This window comes from Phalacrocorax carbo, chromosome 4, assembly GCF_963921805.1.
Source record: "Phalacrocorax carbo chromosome 4, bPhaCar2.1, whole genome shotgun sequence".
Taxonomy (NCBI): Eukaryota; Metazoa; Chordata; class Aves; order Suliformes; family Phalacrocoracidae; genus Phalacrocorax; species Phalacrocorax carbo.
Window position 1 is genome coordinate 84,104,557 of NC_087516.1, and position 22,730 is coordinate 84,127,286.

General features: G+C 50.1%; 2 protein-coding genes across 5 annotated transcripts in view; both read left to right on the forward strand.

Moving 5' to 3' along the window:
• Window positions 1–561: 561 nt before the first annotated feature.
• On the forward strand, window positions 562–6,990 carry FGF5 (fibroblast growth factor 5; the record flags this gene model as incomplete). Its single annotated transcript, XM_064450830.1, has 2 exons — window positions 562–735; window positions 5,322–6,990. Coding segments are annotated over 2 exons (519 nt in total), but the record flags the coding sequence as incomplete, so codon positions are not given.
• A 4,070-nt stretch (window positions 6,991–11,060) lies between these two features.
• Window positions 11,061–22,730, forward strand: part of CFAP299 (cilia and flagella associated protein 299) — a 214,341-nt gene continuing 202,671 nt past the window's right edge. For 2 of the 4 annotated variants that reach the window (XM_064450770.1, XM_064450769.1), the window contains exons 1-2: window positions 11,061–11,216; window positions 12,806–12,912. In XM_064450770.1, the coding sequence (XP_064306840.1) occupies window positions 11,124–11,216; window positions 12,806–12,912 (200 nt within the window). In that variant the 5' untranslated portion in view covers window positions 11,061–11,123. The remainder of the gene's footprint in view (window positions 11,217–12,805; window positions 12,913–22,730) is intronic. The other 2 variants (XR_010372857.1, XM_064450768.1) reach the window with 1 other exon arrangement.

The window sequence follows — 22,730 nt, forward strand, 5'->3', positions numbered from 1 at the left end:
CTCTTTGGTAAGATGAGTTATAGGTCACACACACCCTGCTGGGGTTCAGAGCCCCTTCCTGCTCAGAAAATATCAATTTGAGGGGGAAATGGCTTGTTTTCTCATGGCTGGGATGTGTAGCGCCCTGCTCCCCAAGTCCTGCTGTGAGGAGGGGCCTAAGAAACTATTATTGGTACTTTTAGGCCCAACTGGTGTGTGTGACACCTGTATTTCCAGAGTGCGGTGTGTATGGGAGGAGGATGGGCGAGGCTGATCTCAGCAGGCTGGCTGTAGGTACAAGGGGCTTTTCCCACCCTTGAGAGGGATTTCCCCAGGGGTCAACTTGCTCTGTCACAGCTGAGTGAGTCAGAAATTGTCCTCTAAAAGGCAGCTTTTTTTTTTTAAACAAACAAACCAAAAAGCAAAACCACCACCCCGTAGCCATCCCGGAGTCAATGCAGGTCTCTCAGCGGGGCGGAGGGACGAGCAGGAGCGCTGCGGGGATCCAGGCAGCCGAGGAGCAGGGTTGCTGTGTGGAGCGGAAATGCAAACCTATGAGACTGATTTTTTTTTTCTTCTTTTTTCTTCTTTCTCTCTTTGTCACACGATGTGAAAAGAACTGTGATTTATTTTGGGATTTCTGTCATCCTAGGTATTTTGGAAATATTTGCTGTGTCTCAGGGGATTGTAGGAATACGAGGAGTTTTCAGCAACAAATTTTTAGCGATGTCAAAAAAAGGAAAACTCCATGCAAGTGTAAGTAAACCCCCGCTTATCAGTGTGTATTGTTTATTAAAGGCCTTGTGACACCTTCATGTGCACGCAGCAGCGATGCTCCCGGGCAGGGCCCCAGCGTGCCGAGCCCCTTTGGCTGCCGGAAGGGCTCCGCGCTGAGTGCCATTGGCACTGCACAGACTGATAGTGGACAGGTGGAGCCAAAAACGCTGAAGCCTATATCCCTACTTAACGCTTTTAGCCAAGAAAAGTCCTTTTGTTTTTTTTTTTGCAGTTGGGTATTTGCATCAAAAGGACTTGTTCTTTGAGCATTGCCGGTTTATTTTTAGCAACTTGTGCAGCAGATCGCGCAGACGGTTTTAGCCAAATGTCTCCTGGAGAGCGGCACGCGTGGTGCCGGGAGCCCGCCTGCGCCTGTGCACGCATAGGGAAGGGGCTGCAGCCTCGGAGGCTTGGCTGGGTTCGCCCGTGGGGGAGAGATGTACTTCGGTGAGAGCGTGCAGCTGCATGCAGGGTTTCGGGCAGGTGAGGTCGAGCCCGTGCAGGAGCATTGCAGCTAGAGAGGAAAAAATCCCAGTAACTCTTGTTTCTGCAGGCTGTTTTCCTGAAGGTTGGGCTTTCTACAGGTCTAAGTGTGCTTTTTCCAGGTTTTTTGCATTACACAAATTGTATAAGTTGATTTAACCTATTTTTTTTCAACTTCAAGGTGCTTCTTCCTAATTTTTTCCTGTTAGTTCTACAGATCATTTAAACAAACAGAACTAACTACTGTGGTCACAGGAAGGCTGTCATCTTTTAAGGGTGTGTATAAATGCAACACCCAGAGAGGGCATTTTTAAGGCAGATCTTGGATGACCTGTCACCCAAGCTTGTTCCCAGGGAGTCTGTTCAGGGCCAATTTCCTGGAAGAGGGAAAAGCCAATGGCCTGCCCCGCAGTTATGAGCCAAACCTCACGGTCACAAAGTGGGTGTTACTGATGTGCTTATGCTGCCCAAGCCCACAGACTGCCTTCAAGTGAGATTTATGAACTAGCCTCTCTCTCCCTTGAGTCTTACTGGAGTGTTGCTCCTGGAACCTAATGATGCTTAAAGGGTGAGCACGTGGCTGATTATTTTAGGAGAGTAAGGGCCGAAACAGCATCTAGGGGAAAGGGGGAATGGCTGTGTGGAGGAAAATATGAGGGAAGGAGGTGGTGCAGGAAATGGGCAAAGCAGGAGAGCAGTGGAAAGGTAAAGCATGGAGAGGAGAGGGAAGCAGGCGAAGCGTGATCCCCGGACCCTCCAGAGCCTCTCCTCCCTCGCAGTGTACAATGGGCCTCTTATTTGAGTTGAAGCCTTGATTTATGCCCTGGCGCAGGCAGAAATTAAATCAAACCTCTTTGGTGTATGGTTAATTGTCGGCACACAAAGGGCACTGCCGGAGAGGATGTCAATTAGGCGGGTCAGAGCGGGGGGTGAGGACACACGATGCCCCACTCGGATGAAAGCCGCGAATTTGTAGAAACTTGACCCAAATGTCTAAAGATTGCTGGGCTAAATAATACCAATAATGTAAACCCAGCATCTGTTGTTCTTTCCTGCCTTGGCAGGATAAAGTTATTTCATGGCCTAATGAATTTTGAGCAGTACAAAGCGCGTCCTGCGCCCGTCACTCAGGGCAGCGCTTTGATATGGGAGTCATGCCGGTGACTTTGTGCTGAACTGCAGATAAAAGTCATTCCTGTAGGGATTCAGGCTCCTTCAAAACCGGTTCTCAGGGCCCAGCTTTATCCCAGCTCGGTGCTTTACAGCAGCCCTCCTTCCTTTTTTTTTTTTTTTTTTTGATGGCAACTTAATTAAATTACCAAGCAGTTCGTTTGTAGAGGCACCGGTTTCAGAAAATGACAGTAATCCTGGCAATTATCAGTTGCGCGCACAGATGGCTTTTTCCTTGTCGTTAAATTCTCAGTCCCCTCTTTGTACATTTTTAGCATGGAACGGGCAGGAGGGGGTTTGGTGTCAGTCTCGACAGGGGCCATCACGAACCCCAGAGGAGAGACTTGCCTGCAGAGGGCTCAGGTAATTTTCCTTTCTCAGTTGTTGTTCAAAGCTGACCAAACGCTGCGGTCCTCACTGGGGCAGATCTCTGTTACGTTGGATTTTGAAATTTAATTGACTTTAGGATTGTTATTCATGATTGTCTTTGGAGCTGCTGCAGAGCAAATCCGATGGCCAGCCGGCACGCCATGAATGTGTGCCGCCCGTCCTATGCTGGGAAAAATGCCTTTTCCCCAGCTGAAATGGTGTGGTTGCAGAGCTGAGAGGCTGGGACGTGGGGAAGCCTGTCAGAGTGATGGCGCAGCAGCAGCTGATGTGCTTCCCGGGGCAGTTTCCCATCTGGGGCTGAAGGCTTCCTTCTGTGCACGCTGGCTGCGGGTCTTCTCCTTCCCCACACCACTGTGGGAAGCAGCCCAAGGCATCCCTCCCTGTCGAGGGCTGGGGGCCCCCCACACGTCCCCAAACCCCACTTTGGAGAGGATGCTACTCTGACGTTAAGGGAGCAGTTCCCCTAAACCCACTTTAAGCAGGAACTTTTCCTGTGATGCTCCAGACGGCAGCTGAGCGGCCCTCTTACTGCCATCTCCCTTTGCGAAGTGGTATTGCCCCAGAAATGCTGGGCCAGATTGGAAATGCTGATTTCATAGAACCATAGAATGTTGTGAGTTGGAAGGGACCCAAAGGACCATCAAGCCCAGGTCCCGTCCCTGCACAAGACAGCCCAAAATTCACACCGTGTCTCTGAGGGCCTTGTCCAGGTGCTTCTGGAACATCGCCAGGCTGGTGCCGTGATGCCTCCCTGGGGAGCCTGTGCCAGGGCTCCACCACCCGCTGGGGGAAGGACCTTCTCCTAATGCCCAGCCTAACCCTCCCCTGGCACATCTGCCTGCCATTCCCTTGGGTTTGGCTTAGCTATGAGCAAAGCAGCAGCAAGCTGACACGTCTGTATGGGGATATGTGTGAGCCGGGGCACAAGCGTCTGCTCTATTCACAGCAGCGCTTGCAACACCCACTGGAGCCAATTTCAATATCGGATCCTCAGCCATGGCCAGCAATGATGCCTGGGGCAGGGCAATCCACTTCATCTCCTACTCAAAAAAAGTCTGCTCTTGCCAAATGCCCAAATGCCATGCAAGGCATGTTTCAGGGTCCCGGCAGGGTCTCCTCTGTGTTCAGCACCCTTTCAGGCATGCATCGGCGCCTCGGTCGATCCTAAAACCTCCCTGTGCAAGGGCTGATGTGGGGGTGCCTTGCCCGAGCACCGCTGTCCTTGTCCAGGCTTCAGAGTGCCCAAGCCTTACCTTGGGAAGATGAACACTTGTGCATGGGTAATGCAGCATTGAGGATGTATGGAAGATGGAGAGCAAAAATGAGTCATCAAGGTGATGTTTCTTTCAAGCAAAGAGCAAGATGAGACTTAATTCAAAGTGGTATGACAGAAAAAAATGCATTGCAGGTTGGCGACTCTGTCACTTATATTATAGGGCTCAACTCCTCTGGTTAAATTAGGAGTTTAAAAATAATCCCAGCTAGTTGGGCCTTCTGCGTGGTTATGAAACACTGCTTGGGGGTTTTGTCTTGTTCTCCACTGCTGGGGGTTTTGAAGCTAAAAAGCTCCACACCCCTTTCATGTCAATCGTTTTGAAGTGCCGTTTTGCAGTCAGGCTGCGGTGCCCCACACACCACTGGACAAGCTATCAGGGCACCAGGTACCGTGCCTGTGGTCAGATTCAAGTATGGCAAAGGATTTCAGAAGGGTGGCTGGAGGCTGCAGCTAGGTGTACCCACAGCCCTGGGGCATAGCTGGGTTGTTACGGCTCTATTTTTGTATTTCTGCGTGCTTTTGTTTTCCTCCCCCTCCTTGACAAGAAGGAGCTGTTATGGGGAGCATTCATCCTGAGCCTGACCTCTTGGGCAATGTGAAGCCTTTCCTCTTGGCTGTCTGGGAGCCAGTGTGGCCACCCTGTTTATAAAAGGCGATGCTCTTGGGCTGCAACTAATTTCTTCAGCTTATCAAGGGACAAAACGCCCTGAATTCATTTAATAGGAAGAAGACAAAAAAAGATCCAATACAATCAAAGCCATGTTCAGTGAAGCAATGAAAATCTGCATGCAAATTGCCTTTCCATATTATTAAGTGGTGATTCACTGTCCACGTGAGGGGTGTGAGGGTGGGAACGGAGATGAAGTGGGGGCTCAACCCCAGGGTCCTCAGGCAGGCTGCAGCAACGGGGGTTGGGGAGCCATGTCCTCTCTCCTGTCAGCAGGAAGGGCAGGAGGAGGGCTGGCGCGGGAGGGAAGGAAAGGTGCTGCTGGGGCAGATCAAGCCTGTTTTTTCCAAGAAAGTCCAAAACTGGGTGGCAAGCAGCTACTGAAAGTAGCTGTGCTGGGGTTTTCCAAATTTCTGGGTGTCCAGTGGCCTCAGAGTGGGTTTCCCAGGTGCCCTGTATTGCTGCTTGCCTCTTTGGACCTGGTTTTGGGATGCTTTAAAAACGCGGTAAGCGTCATGGGGCAGGGGAATGGGTAAAACCAGCCCTTTGCTAACGGTGCCCCTGGCTTTGTCCCCGCAGGCCCGGTTCACGGCAGACTGCCAGTTTCGGGAGCGCTTCCAGGAGAACAGCTACAACACCTACGCCTCGGCCATCCACCGCAGCCCACGCTCGGGCCGCCAGTGGTATGTGGCGCTCAACAAGCGGGGCAAAGCCAAGCGGGGCTGCAGCCCCCGCGCCCGGCCCCAGCACGTCTCCACGCACTTCCTTCCCCGCTTCCGCCAGCCGCAGGCCCCCGAGCTCGCCTTCACCGTCACCCTCCCCGAAAAGAAGCCCCCGCCACCACCAAAACCAAAGGTTGCCCCATCCCCACCTCGGAAAAACCCTGGCCCTGTCAAGTACCGGCTGAAGTTTCGCTTCGGGTAGCACGGCATGGTGGGGATGCCGGGGCAGGAGAGACCGGGCGCCTGGACAGCTTTTGGGGGTGACCCCACAGGAGACCTGTGTCCCCCTTCCCTGGACGGATGTGGGGAGGCTCCGGGGAGCTGTGTTGGGCTTGGGGTCTTCACCCAACAGTCCGGACAGCATCTTTGGTGGCATGCGCTGGAGCGACATAACTTGGACTTTCCAAAGAGTATTCCTGTGGTGAGCAGGAAACACTTGTGATGGACCTCGGGTTAATTTTCTGTTGTTGAAAGAAGCAGAAAGGTACCTCTATGGCGAACGTATTTTCTTACCTTATTTTCACTAGTGACTCTTTTGACAATCATTTTCATACAAGAGATATGTTCAGAGCCAATCTATTATGTTGGGGTTTTTTCCTTTTATTTTTTTGTTTTTTAATTCCTTTTTGCTGCACTTTTTTCCTCCGACTGTACCTCAGACACCGTGTATCCAGGTCTGCCCTTTCTCCATCTCTTAAAAACTAGCTCCTCCCTTCCACTTTTGAACAACGAGACCACGCCAAACAAATTCATTCACCTTACCTGTGGTGCAAGAGGGTCTTAAAACTCTTTGTTGGCAATAATGTAAATATATATATGTATTTTTTAAGGGTTGCTGGCTTGGGGAGGGTGGCTGTTTGCAGCCCTGTTCCTGGTGGTCTCTCCCGTTCTTCTCTGGACAGCTGGAGGAGTGAGTCTCCTCCTGCCCATCTAAGTATGTCTTCAATGTCTGTGTTGTTTAAAATACCTCTGCCCCGGCCCCGTGGCATTCCTGCTTGCACGGGGAGGGACCCACGCCGAGACCACTCCCTGTGGGGTGGCCAGGGGCAGCCCCTCTGCACCCCTGCTCCCCCAGGACGGGGATGCCTTTGGCCCCTGGGTGCCTACCGGTTTCTTCCAACAGTTTGCGCTGCTGATTTATTTTATCATTCACACAACACTTCCAGAGGGAGGGGAAAGGGTTTTATTTTATAGCAAGCGTGGCAACGTGGCAATAAATGCCGTTACAGCTACCCGTACCTTTGGAAGTGGTTCTTTCCTGCCCAGGTTGCCCAATGACCCTGGCTGTTGAGCTGTTTCTCCATTGTGGTGTTATCTGTGGAGTAATTGTGTGTATGGAGTCTTAACTGGCATTTAGCTGTGTTGCGTACGTACAGAAAAATGGTAGCATTGAACCTCACCAGTTAAGCCTTAAAAGGACCCCAGGTGGGCTCGTGTTAGCAAAACCCCTCCCAAGCTCAGCCCTGCTAGTTTCGAGCAGCAATAATGAGGGCAGGCGGCACCGCCGACCCTTTTCTCCAAATCTGATTGCGGTACAAATGGCTATTTCTGTTGAAGTCGTGGTTCTTCGCCCATCATGCTTCTGGGCAGGCCCTGGCCAGATGCATCCGCTCCGCGTGGCAGGAAATGCTTTCGCAGAAGGGCGCGCGTTCCACGTGCGGGGATGGATGGGGATGCCAGAATAAAATATAGTTGTGCTTCATTTTATAACCTGGTTATGTAATCTCTTGCCTGTCCGCTGTCCGTGTGTTTTTTTTCTTTTCTTCCCCTGAAAGAAAAAAAAAAAGACCGTTGCAAAGTTAGCCACTACACATGCTTTTCTCGGAGGGTTGGGCCAGTGTGGTATCGACGACAGGGTGGAGTGGAGCAGAATCGGTGCACGTGCTTCCTTTGTATGCCGTGCCCCGCACACTGTGTGCCGAGACAATCCTCCTGATGGCTCCTCTGGGGCAGTTGTTTGGGCCTGAGTCGCAGCAGGGGAGCGCAAGCCAAACACAGGTACGTTGCGCACCCCAGCCATTTCCAGCGAAACAGCCTCACTGCGAATTTACAGAATTCACATAATGCTGCCTATCTGTTGTTCAGCAGCCAGGCACAATTAGGTGTAATTAATGCTCAGTGAAGCATGGGGCCACATAAATGAACTAAGTGAATGAAAACATTTGCAGGAGCCCCGTAGGACAAGGGTGCCATCCCCAGCCTCAACCTGGGGTGGGTGCCTGGAGCTCCCCCGGCAGGTAGGAAAGGAGTGGATGTGCTGGTCCCTTGCTGCCACTGCTTTCCTTCAGAGGGAAAAGGTATTTTTTTAATCCTAATTTAAGGAAAATTCTCATCAGTAACTAGCCTGTATGACAAAAAAAAATTTTGATCTGTGTGTTTGTGGGCAAAAACTGATGCCAAACTGAGCTGCGATGGCAGCATCCAGTGTTTGCCATAGCAACTACCAGGAAGCGCAGCTTGCTCTGTTGCGGTTGCCGGGAGGGACCAGAGTGCGGGTGGCCACAGTTCGAGCACGTCACCCTTGGGACCCACCCAAGGAAGGAGGGGTGCTGCCAGCAGTCGGGTTCCCCCTTGAGCCAGCCCTCCCGCAGCCCCCGTGCCCACATGGGATGAGCACCACCGTCACCCTGTGCTTGTTGGTTTGGGTGAACCGCTGCTCCCACCGAGGAGAAAAGGAGCATTTATCGCATTTCAGAGCTGTCGGGTAAAATTTGGCTGAGGAAGCTGCCCGGTTGTCTCCTCTCTCTGGGGGCTGGTGAAACCTGTGCTCTCCTGCCCGGGGTGGGTGAGGATTTGGGCGAGCTAAGGGGGTGCAGGTGCTTTTCTCCCTCGCACCCCATTTCCCAAGGGGCATGGGGGTGCTGCGCTGCATGTCACCCGCTGTTGCTGAAACCCTGATGTTTTACTTGGGGTTTCATCAGGAAGCAGGAGCAGCCCCACAGCATGCAGCTAAGGGGTGCTAGCAGGCGTGGGAAGCTGCAGGGGGAGGCTGGTGATTTAATATTAGAGTGATTATTAAGATGCAGTCACCCTATTGCAGTGAAGAGGTCTGTGCCACAGCAGACAGCAGCCCGCTAGGGCCTCAGCAGAGAGCGTAATGCAAGTTAACCTAAGTGGCGTGGACTGACAAACCTTCCTTTCCTGCCACTCTTCTGGAAGGGAATTAACAGGTTTGCTTATCAAGAGGAGACTGAAGGTGTTTAAAAAATGGGTAAATATCCCTGTTTAAATTTAAAAATGGCCTGAGAGACTTTTAAGGCATAAAGGTAACTTTTTCAGCGTGATACATTTCTTGCATTTCAAAAGTGGTTTTGCTGTTGGCTTGCTTTTATTTACAGCTGTTGATTGCATTGTTGACTGAACCTTTCTGGCTAGTGCTTCCTCAAGCACAGAGGAGGTCATGTTGCTGCCCGAGCGGGATGAGAAGCCCAAAACGTGCAGCAGAAGCCCAGAGCCTCCCGCGGTCCTGCTCCAAAGGCAAGGGGGAGCCTCCTCTGCCCTTCAGCCGGTGGGGATTTACTGGGAGAAAAGACACGAGACCAAAACACTTCTCTTCCTCTTCCCTGCTCATTGGCAGCACTTGGTCTCCCGTGGAGGTGGCAGTCCCGCTCCTGCGGAATCAATGGGAGCAAGAATAAGCTCAGTATGGTGACTTGAGGGAGGGAAAATGGCAGTGACAGCCCAGGAAAAGAAGAAAGGCTCCGGCTCCTGCTTTGCAGCTCCAACTGTGACACGAACTATCCTGCCAGCTGCTTCTGTTTCATCCCAGTGGATGTATTGTCTTGGCTTCAACAGCAACAGCAGTAATTGTTGGACTTTTATAGAGATTTTTGTACTTTTTTTTGGATAAAAGCTCTTCATGTTGCCTTTAAATCTTATTGCACACAGAAGAAAAAACTTCCGGGGAAACCAAGGGCAAGGGGGCTTTCCTACGCATCTTCTTGGGGTGGCTGCTGAGGGCAGCGGGGCATGCCGGGGAAGGGGTTCTGCTTTTGGGGACCATGGGGAGGTCTGGCTGCTGGAAGCAAGTGGGGAGGAGGGTTGTGCATGAGCCGGCAGGCTGGCCTTTCATGAGGGACCAGCGGGCTCTCGGGCAATTTCAATCATGAAGCAGGGCTGGTACAAGCCTGGCAGTGTGTGACATCAGGGAACCAGGACGTATGAAGGTAGCATGGATATGTGCAGCTAACCATCTTAGGACACCAGCACGATGCCTCCAAGCTCTTTGTCAGCAAGGCTAAAAATGGCACGATTGCACAATGCGGACCGATAACTTCAATTCGCCCTTTCTTTCCCTCCCATTTGCTTTCTGAGTCATCTTTTCCTGCAGGCTTTGCAGATATAAAAAGTGTCAGATGTTGATTAGGCGCAGTACTGCATGGGGAGAGACACAGCGCCTCTGGAAGCTCAGCTCAAAGCACAACGTTAGCAAGCGTTGGAACAAACGTGAAGTCTCCTGGGAGCTCCTGACTTCCTTTTTGCTCTGCAGAGCTGGCGTTCCACCCCAGCCGTCTCGCTTTGCCGCGAGCTTTGCCCCTGCAGGCCGGGCCGGTGGCCACCATGGGCTGCACTGTCGGTGTGCTCCCCCGCAAGGGAGCAACTCCACTCTGCGCTTAACGCCATAGGGGGGAAACATTGGCTTAAACCCTACGCCGTTTGGGACGTTGGGGGCTGGCGTAGGGTTTCGTTTCATGACTTGTGGGTTTTTTTCTTTCCCTTCTACCATGTGGTGCTGGGTGAGGAAGCTGGAGACGAAACAAAGGGGATTCCTGAACTCCTTACCAAACAACTGCTGCCTTCAAAGGAGGTACAGGTCCATGTGGAGCTGAGAAAGGGGCCACATGGAGCCTGGCAGAGCGCACTGAGCTGCCAGCTGTGGCCCAGCTCCTTGGGTTTGGCTGTATTTGTTAAAAATCAGAAATTAAAAAACCTGCCCACATTCCCCTTCTCCCGATTGCATCTTGTTTTTGACCCCTACAGACATCCCTGCAGAGGCGTATCATTTTCCAAATCTCCAGAGATATTTGCTTACGTCCTGCACTCCTGCACTGCAGCGTGTTGCAGTGCAGGACCCTTCGGCACAGCCCACAGACGTGGGCGCAGGAGCTGCCGGGGCGCTGGCTCCAGATGCGCCGTGCTGTCCCCTGCCTTCCCACAGAGCCCCCGTTACGCCTTCATTTCCACTTCTCCCAAGTAGGACGGCCAAAAACTGGGCAATCACGTCTTAAAAAATCAGTGCGTGGGGTGCAGCGTGCTGGGCCTGTGGCGGTTTCCAGCAGAGGCTGCGGGCGTTTGTGTTCACGGGTCGGCGGTAAAACGGGGGTGCAGGGTAAGCTGTTTTCCCCCCTGGGGTTTGCTGGGGCCCTGTCCCCTGCGGCCCGGCGCAGCAGGGGCTGCGGCGGGCGCTCCCCCTCACGGCCAGCAGCAGGTGCCCCGACTGCGCCGCCCTGGTGAGCGCCCCCCGAAACAGCCCCGAGAGCAACCCACGCCCCGCGGAGCAAACAAGCGCCCCGGCCCGCGCCGGGTACCGGGCTGCCGCGCGCCGCCCTCGCGCGGCGGGTGCTCGCCCTGATTGGGCGGGACGGGGCGGCACGTGCCGCCGCAGCCGTTGGGCCGCCGCTCGCGCCACCGCCCCGCCGTTACCACAGCGGAGGGCGGGATGGCGGCGGGGGGCCTCCCGCCGCTGCCGGCCCGCACCTACGAGGAGTACCTGGAGTGCCAGGTGACGGCGCGGGACCTGCGGTACCTGGAGGTCAGTGGGGGGCGGGACACCGGCCCGCTCCGCCCCAGGAAGCCCCCTCAGCTGGAAAGCCCCCGCTGAGGGGCCTCCGGGCCGTGCGCCGGGAGAGGCCTGAGCCGCTCCCGCGGGGGGCTCCGCGCCGCTGCGGGTGTCCGCGGGCTGTCGTCAGCCAAGCCCGCGTCCGCCGGGGACGGAGCGGCCGCTCTCCCCGCGCAAGCTTTCCCCGCCCGAGGAGGTGTCGCGCGTGTCGCGGACGGGCAGGCCAGGCAGAGGTCAGTCAGCAGCGGGGCCGGGCCGGGCCATGCGTGACGTGTTTGAATCGTGGTCGGCCGCGGGGCTAGCCGACCGCAAGCTTCCGAGTGCGGGTCTGGGCCAGGAGGCCTTTCGTCTGAGCTGCTGTTTGTTTTGTAGCGTTCGCTGTCCGTCTGTCTAGGCGTGTGGGGTGAGATGAAGACAGTGGGGCTGGCTTTGATGTGCAAAGGCAGCTTCAAGCTAGTGCTGGCCCGCTTCTTAACCAAAACTGGCAAGGTTATCTTGTCCAGGGCTTACGAAGCACAATTTTTAGGCTGAATCATTCCAAGGGATACGCCTGGTCGAAAATGTCGTATCACAGATACTCGAAGGGTGCTGACTGCTGAAACGTTAATCTCTAAAAATGATCGCGCCCAGTGCTTGGAGGAAAACACTTTGAGGAAGGTTGCAAAGGGTGTTCTGTGTCACGATTAGAAGGCAGGTGGGATTGCTTAGGAGATTGCTCTCAGAAAGCAGCTACTTCTCCCCGTTTGGCTTTAAGAGACTGAGTTGTGCAGCCGGGGAAGAGCTGGCCGAGCCGCCTGGCTCGGGTGGAAGCGGCAGGGGTATGGCCTGGGGTGCTTTGCCTGCCAGGGCTTATCAGGTGTCCCGGCTTCAGCTGGAGGAAATATCTCATCCCCAGCTCCGCTACTTCCTGCCCCAGTGCTCTGTTCGGCAGCGCGACTCTCCTGTGGGGATGTTAAGTCTGAACTCGGGAACTGGTCCCAGCGGGAGGCATAAAAAGAGGACCAGACGTCCTTTCCCCGGGCCTAGCTGTGGCGCAGGCAGAGGCAGGTGGGCAAGGAACTGCAGGGCTGCAACTGCAGCCTAGGCTGTCGTGGGGACGGCAGGGGCCCCGGTACCACCGAGCTCCCCGAGACCACCTCCGGGGCGGTGCTGGGCGCTTCTCCACCGCGGCCGCGCTCGGGCGTCCGTGTTGGGCCGGGTCAGGGCAGAGCCCGTCGGAGCCTGCAGCCCCCGGCTGCCCAGCGGTGCGGTGCGCAGGTTCCCTTCCTGGGGCGCCTCCGGCCGCTGAGCACCGGAGGTGCCGCCGCGGCCGGCGGCGCGGGGGAGGGGTGGTGGGGCGCTGCCCCGGCGGCGGGGCGAGGAGGGGGGGGTGTGGGTTGCCCCGGCGGCGCGGCGGGGGGGGGGGGGGCCCTGCCCCAGCGGCGGGCTGCCGGAGCGCGGCCGGGCCGGGGCAGCCGCGGGGGCGAACCGGCGCTTCCAGGTGGTGTCCTCAGCCGGCGGCGGGGGGGCACGTCCCCGGTGTGCCGGCGGTAACCGGCGCCCTTTCCCTTCCGTTCCCGCAGAGCGAGGCGGTGGGGCGGCAGCTGGTGGAGCTGGGCTTCTGCGGCTCCGGAGACGTGCTGCGGCGAGAGGAGTTCGAGGCCCGGGCGGCGGCGGCGCCCCCCCCGAAGTAAGTGTCTGCCTGCCCGAGACACTCCGCGCCCGGCACCCGCCGCCTTCGGGAACGGGGACGGCGTCTGCACGGCGGCCTGGCAGCTTCCGCCCGTTTCCTCCGGTTGTAGTTGTTGTAACACCAGCTACCGGCCCCTGAAAGCTGCACTCTGGCTGGTGGGGCGGCTTCGTGGATTCGGGGTGTGCGTACTCTTCCTTCTTGTCACCCTTTCCCTAGGCTCAAATGCCGGTGTAAGAGAACTGAGGCAACGATGTTTCTGAGGGGGAAGATGTGCTTGAGACACCTAAACGCTGCTACTTGGCTACAAAATAATGTACTTCAATACCTGGATCATCCTTTCAAAGCTGTAGCCAAGAAACGCGTATTTTCTAACACTCCAGACTTCTGGGGCTGATGGTTACAAGACGGGTAACACACTCATGGAAAGGGGCGGTGTGTGAGAAGGGAAAATATTTTTCCTTTGTTGGTCAGTTGTTAGGCTTCGAGGACCGACTTTACTGAGTAATGTAGTTTAGAGTTCTTTTCCTGCCAACAGCAGCAGCTAAGCTTGTCTTGGTTCTTTGCAAGTGTTTTTTTTTCCCTGGGTTAGGGACTGGGATTGCTGTGGGAGTGCTCCCCTCACATAGGGTAGCTGGAGCAAATCATGCAAAGGTCTAAGCGAGCTAGTGCTTGGGAAGAGATTTAAATGGCTCAGACTGGTTGAGGGGCTCTTTGGATACTGTTATAATCTATCTGCTCCTTCATTAGTGGACCATTTTACTTCTGTTTCCGAATGCCTTTGCAGGAAGAGCCGATTCACTCTGTGCAAGTCCCTGACAAGTTCAAGCAGTGTATATGTTGTTTGGTTTTTTTTTTAGGGTTTTGTTTTGGTTTTAGGGTTTTGACTTTTGCTGTCTCGCTCTTGTTACAGCGTGTGTATAGCTATGGCATGGACTTGCCATAAAAACTCATATTGCACTGAGAACTCAGTGCTTTGCAATCCAGCTTTATGTTGTACCTTGTGGCTGGTTCCCCCTACCTTCTTATTTTTGCACCTTCTCCGCTCTGTTAAACTGGCCTACAAATCTTAAAATGTTTTGATGTTAACTTCTCTGTTTTCTTCCTTTCTTTGCCTCTTGAGAAAAATAACTATTTACAGGGGTTGTTCATTTAACTTTTTTTTTTGCTGCTATACTGCAAGAAGCTAAATACTATTATTACAATACTTATTTTGTCAGCATGCTTGGTGATTAGAAGAGCCACTGAGCAGTCTTACTCTCTTGTGGTACGTTTCCCTTTCCGTGCTATAGTGAAATTGTCATTGGATAATTTCAAAGCATGTATCAAATGCCTGTCATACTACACGTGGGCCGAGAACATGTGTGCTGTGTAGTTAAGCTATTGCCATACTTGGTGTATGATCCTGTATCAAACTTTTATTCCAGGCATAAGGTGACTTTTCTTTTAATTTAAAGAATTAACTGTTCATGTCACTATATGGAGAAATTAATTTTGCAAAACCAAAGGCTTAATTATTTGAATAAAGACAAAAAGGATTGATTTTTTTCATACACGTTTAGACTTCTAACTTTGTGTGACTCATGCCCAGGTGTACTCTGCAGCCAGATAAAGCTGATGGTGGCAGTGCTGGTGTCATCAGGAGAGAAGGAACTGAACTCAAATGGCTGAGCAGTTGGTCTTGTAATGTTCTCGTAAAGTATGTTTCTAAACCACTGATCATTTTTAATTACTCTTCGGGTGGTCCCGTGTGCAGAGATGAGTGAAAAGGAGCTAAAGCCAGAGCTCCCAGTGCAGTGGTGTGTCTTCCTTGATGTCCTGAGTGCATGTTCTGTCCTACTGTCCATTTTTGTTCAGTTATTCTTTGGTTAGTTCCTCATTAGATTGTAGGTGGAGATGCCAGGAATGACTCACAGTGTTAAGTGACTTATTTTAACCATGTTTGGTTGAGCAGATTATCCAGAAGTCTGTGTCAGGAGTTGGTGTTGTCAGGGGTTCTGAAGCATCTGCTTGCAAAAATATATTTCTGGCTTGCTTGTGAGCAGAAACAAGTTTCCTGGAGTTGGACTTGGCGGCACAGGTCTCAGAAATTCAGACTTCCCAATGGTTTTTGCGTACGAGAGCAAACCCTTTAGGCAGGTGTCTCTTTCTGCTTTGATGCTCCCCTCCACCCCCACTTACTGCCAGGGCTCTCCTGTCCCTTATAAAAGGGTTGACAGGGCTATTTCCCATCCACTATCATCTCCTCCATCAAAGAAAAACAATGTGAGTCTTTTAAGGTAAAACGTGGGAGATGCATATGGTGAGGGATTATTTGGATCAAAACACAGAGGAGTTAGCTGGTAAGTGACTTCTTGTGTTCTCTCTAGGAAACAAACTTGTGTTTAATGGTTTTGGAAATATATGCAAGTGGCTGGTACTCATAGCGATGGGCTCCCACAGCCGGAGTGCCTCCTGTGTACCTTACTGATGTAAACTCACTGGGCCCTAAGGAACTGTGTACACCACTGGCATTGCACAACAATGGCTTCAAGCTCCAGGTGCTAAAAAGTACTAAAATAAGTCAACAGCCAAAATACATATCGCCTCTGCTGCTTTTTGGCTCCATGGTGTGCCACTGCATATTATGTGTAGCTGCTGTGTTGGCTGTAGGCTTCCATAATTCCCATTTTACTTTTAAGGTTCACCTGTCGGTGGTCAGAAACACTTAATTTACACAGGCTGTGTTAGTTGGCAACATTTTTGTGCCACACCTTCTGCTGCAGCTGTATTGCAGAACAATCATGGAAACCTGTAATTTATTGGAAATGTTAAGCCTTATGTGAAGATCAGTTAGCAGGAGATGTCCTCCTAGCTGCAGCAGAATACTTCCAAGCGTCGTTTGTTTGGAGTAGCAACAAATCAGCAAGACAGAAGTCAGTAGATGAGGTAGAGCAGTTGTAAAAGTGAATGCAAACAAGGTGGACATTGTTAGGATGCTTCTCTCTTCTTTCAGTTGTTGCTTAAATGTAATGGTCAGGGTTTGCTCAAGAACTAAGTTGCCTTCACGTGTGTGGGAAGGCTTATCTTGACTGATATTTGAAAAATTAGCCTCGGAGTAACTATGTATTACATCATATCTCAAAGCTGCTTCTGGTAAGAAGGGCCTATATTTTCCCTCGAATGTGTAGAATGGTAGTGTGGTTTTCCTCTGAATCCTTATGTCCACCTTCTGAATGCTTCTTGCTCAGTTAAATAGCATTATCACTAAAGGCATGCAGTTGGTAGGACTTGCTTTACAAATGGTAAAAGTAAGTTGAGTACATGTTGCAGAACATGGATTTGGGTCGGCTGGAGGCAGTGCATTTATTTCCTTTTTTGGACTCTCTGTGAAGCAGTCTTAAACTTTTCTGGTCTCAGCGTCACATCTGAAGTCTAGTGAAAAATGGTAGGGGAAAGCAAGTAGAAGAAAGACTAGTTCCTTTAAAACACATTGTGCTTATCCACAAAAAATGGGCACCATCAGAGGGGTGGGTTTTGGCTTTTTCTGGTAAGAACAGAGGAGGGGGACAATAAGAAACAGTGAACCACAGGCACTGAGGGGCAGATAGAAACACTAGATGCCACCTGTTCCTTGTGGCGGCCAAGTATGTGTGTTTCTTTGGGATCTGAAATGAAGGGGCTTGAGCCCAGGGTTGTGTGTTGTTTTTTTTTTTTTTTTAACACAGGCAAATTGCAAGTAAGAAAGAAAAAAATCTTGATTAGGCCATCTCTAAATGAGCGCAAGATCGTTTATTGTTTCTGTTGTCCGGAGTGACAGAGCGGGAAAAATCTCATGTTTCTCAGAAGTGTCCTGTTACTTGCATAGCATTGAAGTTTAAGACCACCTGTGTTTTTCAGCCAACCATGCACAGAACAAATTAAACTCTGGTTGACGTGAGGACAGGAAACAACTTACTGTCAGATGTCTCAACTGGAAATACAGAATTGCCTTATGATGCTTTAAGCTCCTCTTGTGATAAAACAATCTGAGGCAGCAGCAGTTTGTAACTGCTTTGTATTTCAAAGTGTGGACCTGGGCTGTGTGGACTTCCTGACATCTATTTGGCACCTATACCCACGTTTCACTGTGGGATTGTTGTGGTGTCCACTCACAAGGCAACTGCACTGCTCTGACATGGGTTGGAAGTGACTTTGGAACAGATGGGTATTCGCAGATGAGTATTCGCTCCCCCTAAGATTTAGTACTAAGCAACACCAATAAAATTGCAAATCACTTCCATTTCAACTTTTGCTCTGCTGATGTCCACATCGAACAGCTGTCTGTGGTACTGCCCCGGTCATTGGTATGGTTTCTGTATCTGTGGGTTGTCTCTGACCCCTGTGCAGGCAGACTTGCTGTAATTCTGATATAGATGATATGATATATGGAATGATAAAATTGCAAAAGCCTGCAGTTGAAGAACCAGTGACTGAAATGGGGAGAATGTTTAGGACAGGGATCTTGTATCTCTCTGTGCTTCAGGATTTTGGTGCCTTACCTGGTATAACCAGGAGAGGCCTCCCTCTGCTTAAGATTCACAGCCCTTGAGCTCTCATCTGACTGCTTAGTGGTAGGAGTAGACTATGATAAGGGGGGAGTGGAAAAAAAGCCAAAACAAGAGAACAGGAACCATCCTTGTTATGGCTTTCCTCTGGTGGAAAGGCTGCTGCCTCCATTTAGATTATCAGGGCTTATCACTCGTGCAGGTGTTAAAAATACTGCGTAGCTTCTTCTATGCTAGAATATTTACTGGCATGTCCTGGGAAATGCAAGAATAACGTCCAGCTACATGCTGCTCTGAAATGGAGTGCTGGATCTTTGTCCTCTGAAATGGGTCCATTTAATGTGTAAAATACCCTTGGTGGTATTGTTTCATTGGTGTGTTTTTTTTTTCCCCTCAGAGGAGTATGAGAGTGACTAGTTAGCCCATCAGTCAGGATGCCTGCCTGAGCAGGGGAGGGTGTCCTTGATTCCAGCATGAATCCCAGGGTTGCTTTTCTGTGGCTTAATATACCAGCGCTGGCCTTTGGAACATGGACAGGAACCCAGAAAGATTTCCTGTGTGTAAATGGGAGTGGGAGTTGAACAGCAGATGGCAGAGCTGGGCTTTGCTCCTGCGTGGTAGAAAACCTGGATTTAAGTTTCATCGGCCTGAGGAAGGAATGAAATCCTGGTGCCAGCCATCCTTGAAGTGTGTGTTAAGCCATGGGACAGAAGTTACCATCTTCTCTTATATCTTTTGCATAATGTGATTCAGAGATACCTTGCAGTCTGGTCCTTTATCAGAGAAAGCAGCGAATGAAGCAGAAGGGGGAGCTAGTTTCATTTCTGCAAACTCTAGGCTCAGGACAGTTGCAGAGCAGTTTGCTTTCAAATGTTCTGTGACTGTCCTACCAAACACAGTTACCTTTAACCTGTCTGTCTTTGGCACCTGATCCCTTTATGCTACTCCTTTGATCCTTGACGCAGGAGGTGTGGGCTCAGAAACACCTCTGTCTGCTGAGAGTGGTTTTATGTGTACAAATGTCTCTCATAGAAAAGCAATTGGATTTAAATAAAATGTATTCCTTTTACAAACCATGTGGAAAACAGGTATTTTGGTACATGGGTCAACAGTGGGTTTTTGGCTGCCCTCTCTCTTTAACATGTTCTTCAGGAAGCTGCTAAAATGAAGCATTAAAGGTTAGGGAGGGAATGTTGCGTTGCTTCTTTTTTTTTTTAAGAATTGCTTTGGATTTTGGTATTGCAAGTGGTCCCACTGAAATATAATGGAAAGAGTTAAACTTCAGGACTCTGCACTTAATGGTAGCCTCATTGTTTTAATGTATTTCAGTGACTGGAGATTCAGGAAATGCCAAATTCCAAAGCAATTATATGTCTATAATGTTAAGTGCAATGTCTTCAAAACTAAATGACTGGTTAGGGCTTTTTACATGTGTATGCATATGGTCTAAAGGCTTTTCTCCTGTACAGAAAGAAAAAAAAGGAATCTGCCAAAAGCAGGCCTTCATGCAATATCTAGGATTTGAATTTGCAGTTTGATTCTTCCTTCAAGTCTTCTCTGGGTCTTGTGCTAGAGCGGCTCTGTACCCAGCGTGCACCTCACGGACTATGCTGTGACTGCAGGGGAGACTCTAAGCAGTTAAATGACAACCTATGGACTGAAATTTCTTGGAGAGTACTTGCTTCGTATGAATCAAGTTGTGGCTGAGTATTACTTGGGTACTCCTTCAGAGGGAGGATGCAGTAAGGGATCAATCTGTTAACCCTTGAAGGAGCGTCGGAAGTGACCTTCTCTGAATGTACCCAAGGACCTTAGAGAAAAGTGGCATGGCTTTAGTCGTTGCCTTTCCCATTTTAGCTCATAAATTAATTTCAACTTTGGCCTGGACTATACCTTCATGGAGTAGAGAAGGGGGAGAGGTACAGTCTGTACTAGCTAGTGCGTCAAACTGCTTCACAGGAAGGATGTGGGGAGTGCGTGATGCTCTCCATTTGCTGCGTGGGCCAGTGTCTTACAGCCAAGGATGGATTGAGGGATAGCCATTTTAAACACTTCGGGCTTTTTAAGTAGCATTAAAAATACGGAGTGAACCTACTCATTCCTAGGCTGAAATGCTGAAAGGCATTGAAGGTAGCTGGGTGCCTGGTGCAGTCAATTAACCAGCTGACTTCCTCCATGGCTTTGAAGAGTCAAGTCCCTGTGGATGCGGTAGGGCGCTCCTGGTTTTGTCCCCTGCCAAATCTCCCCCCGAGCTCTCATAGAGTTTGTTTTTCTGTGATGTTATGGAAAAAGTATGGTTAATTATATTTCACGTCAGTGCGCCTCTGCAGTCTTAGCACTTGCTGCGACTAGAGGCCAAACAGCTTCCGTCATGTGTCTGACAGTCTGCTTTTTGGCTTAACCAGAATGAGTGAGAATTGGAGAATGTGCAAGAAAATCCATGGCAGGAATATCTTAGAGCTTTTCTCCCCCCCCCCCCCCCCCCTTTTTTTTTATAAGCCCATAATATACAGATAACAATTAGATTGATATCAATGTTGGAAGGCTTCTCTGAGCTAAATTTTTTTTGAAGCTTGCTCATGTGTCGGTAATTCAGGATTGGGTGAAAGAGCAAACCGGAACAGCCTTAAGAATGTTTCGTGGTGGCCCTGCAAAATAGCTTTTTGGACATCTTCCCGTTGTCTTGGTGTTTCTCTCCTCCTCCTCTACGCCCTCCCTGGGAGTCTTTAAAACCAGTACCTTAGTGGGAAGGGGAGGATGACCCGTTCCTGACCCTAAACTGAACACCAGGGTTGAGACCAGGTTTTTCCTATCCCTGAATTTTCATTGCTGGTTCTATTGTTGAAATAGCAGCATGTTTTTCTCAACCATTCAGTGTGAAGTGGTGGTTTCTCAGACTAATGAAGGAAGGATTAAAATGCAACCCCCCTCTTGTTGGAAGACTGATTGTTTGATAGTCATTTGCTGATGATGGAGAGATCTGGTATTTCTTTCTGATTCTGTCATGATTTGCATCTCCTGAGATGCAGATATAGAAAGGAGCTGGCTTGACACTCGCTTCTTATCCGCAAAGCAATATTTTGCAGAAAATACTAGGAGACTAATTAGTTGGTTAAGTTTTAGAGTTGTACTAGTTGTTAGCGTCAGCACTAGGTGCTGATAATCCTGGAGTCATGCCCTTCTGATACTTAAAAATTCTCTGCGTTTCCTATTACATCTTGCCACCTACGTCTGTCTCTCCGTTAGCGTTTTAGCACGCTCTTAGCAACTCAGCCTTTCTTTAGGAAAACAAAACCTCTTTCACTTACCTCCAGTCTTTGCTTTTGCGCTAAGAGCAATTCTAAGTCTGTAAGTGGTCATGTAACCTAAATGCCACCTTTTCTTATATGTTTTGGTAAGGAAAGAAATAATTGCTGATGCTTTATGGACTGTCCTTATTTTGTTTTAATTAGCCCCAGGTTGAGTGGGATAGGGTAGGTATCCATAAGCTCCTTAAGAATTCCACAGACATAAGCAGACACTTAAATTAGCTCCAGTAATTTTTTTCTGGGTTTTACCCAAACTTGTGATGGCTACGTACTCAAATGTAGAAGACACAGAAGGCAATCTGAGACTGCAGAGATCAGTTTAGCGACCAGTTACTTTGTGCTTCCCCGTGTGTCTCTAACACCATAGGAAGTCTCTGTGCCAAGTGGCGTCTTAAGTGTAAGCCTCTTGAACAGATATAGCAATAACTTCCTTTCTAGAGCGTGGGCCTAGGAGACAGTTGGGTCATCATGAGCAAGAAAACGATGGATTATTCTTTCCCACAACAGACCTCTCCTGGTTGTGTACGATGTGTCAAGTCAGATGCCTTGAGAAATGTGCATGAAACTTCCTAAACCTTACAGGGAAACAAAAACACCTACCTGGATATGTTTGGCTGAAGATATAACATTAAGGTGTACATACTAACACTTGGTGCCTGAGTACTAAAGGTTTTGGGTAGAGTAGGGCCTTTGGTGCTTCAGAAGTCGGCCGGCAAGGCTCAGGGAAGCCTTGATGGCTGCAGGTGAGGACAGTGTTTTCTGTTTCAATTGTCTAGTCCAGAATTGGGCAAACTGGAAGAACAAGAGTTTTCCATCTTTCTGTCCATCACTGAGCAGAATTTTAAGATGGTGCTGTAATAAGCTCTTTATTTTGTGGTTTAGTTTTTCCTGTGTTTTTAATATAAGTGGTACAATGAGGAACAAGTTGATAGGTCACATGATTTCCAACTGGTAATTCATAGAAATAAGTGTATATACATGCTTTCCAGCGAATGAAAATATAATGTGGGAAGAGTAAGTAAAGATTTCCAGCCTTGCCTATGCAGGCTGTGACATAGGCTTCTGTCATGGTTTTAGCTGGGATAGAGTTAATTTTCTTCACTCTAGCTGGTATAGTGCTGTGCTTTGAAATTAGCATGGAAAAAAAAACCTGTTGAGATCACACACAGATGTTTTGGCTGTTTCTGGGCAGCGCTTATACTAGTCAAGGACATGTCTACCCTCCCATGCTCTGCTGGGTGCACAAGAAGCCGGGAGGGGAGGGGGCACAGCCAAGAGAGCAGATTCGAACTGACCAAAGGGATATTCCATATCATGTAACGTCATGCCCAGTATGCTACCTGGGAGGGGCTGGCCGGGGGAGGGAGGGAACTATGGCGGCTCGGGGACGGGCAGCGTCGGTCGGCGGGTGGTGAGCGGTTGTATCGTTCGTGTTTCTGCGGTTTTTTTTTCCCTGTTTTCCCTTTCCTTCCTTTTCCCTTTTATTATATTAACATTATTGTCATTATTATCATAATCATTTATCATAATTTAATTGTAATTATTAAACTGTGCTTATCTCAACCCACAAGTTCTTTTGCTCGTCCCATTCTCTTCCCCATCCCACAGAGGTGGGGGGGGTGAGCGAGCGGCTGTGTGGTGTTCAGTTGCCAGCTGAGGCTGAACCACGACAGCTTCTGAAAAAGCTATGTTGCTGAACAAATACCTAATACAAATCTCGAGTGGTGTATATTTGTATCTGGGGACCATTCATTTCACTGTATGTGAAAGTTGTCCCCCAAGTAGCATACGAACTCAAGCATTTTTTGGTAATTCCGAGTGTTATGTCCTTAATGTTCTTAATACAATCTTAAATATTTTTTGAAGAGGTCCAGGTGTGTTTGGATAGCTTTCTACTCTAGCCAGTGAAGTTGTTACACTAGCAGAATTGTTTTTTCACCTGTAAGTGTGTTGCAATAATCAACATTCTTTACTTAAGATGATG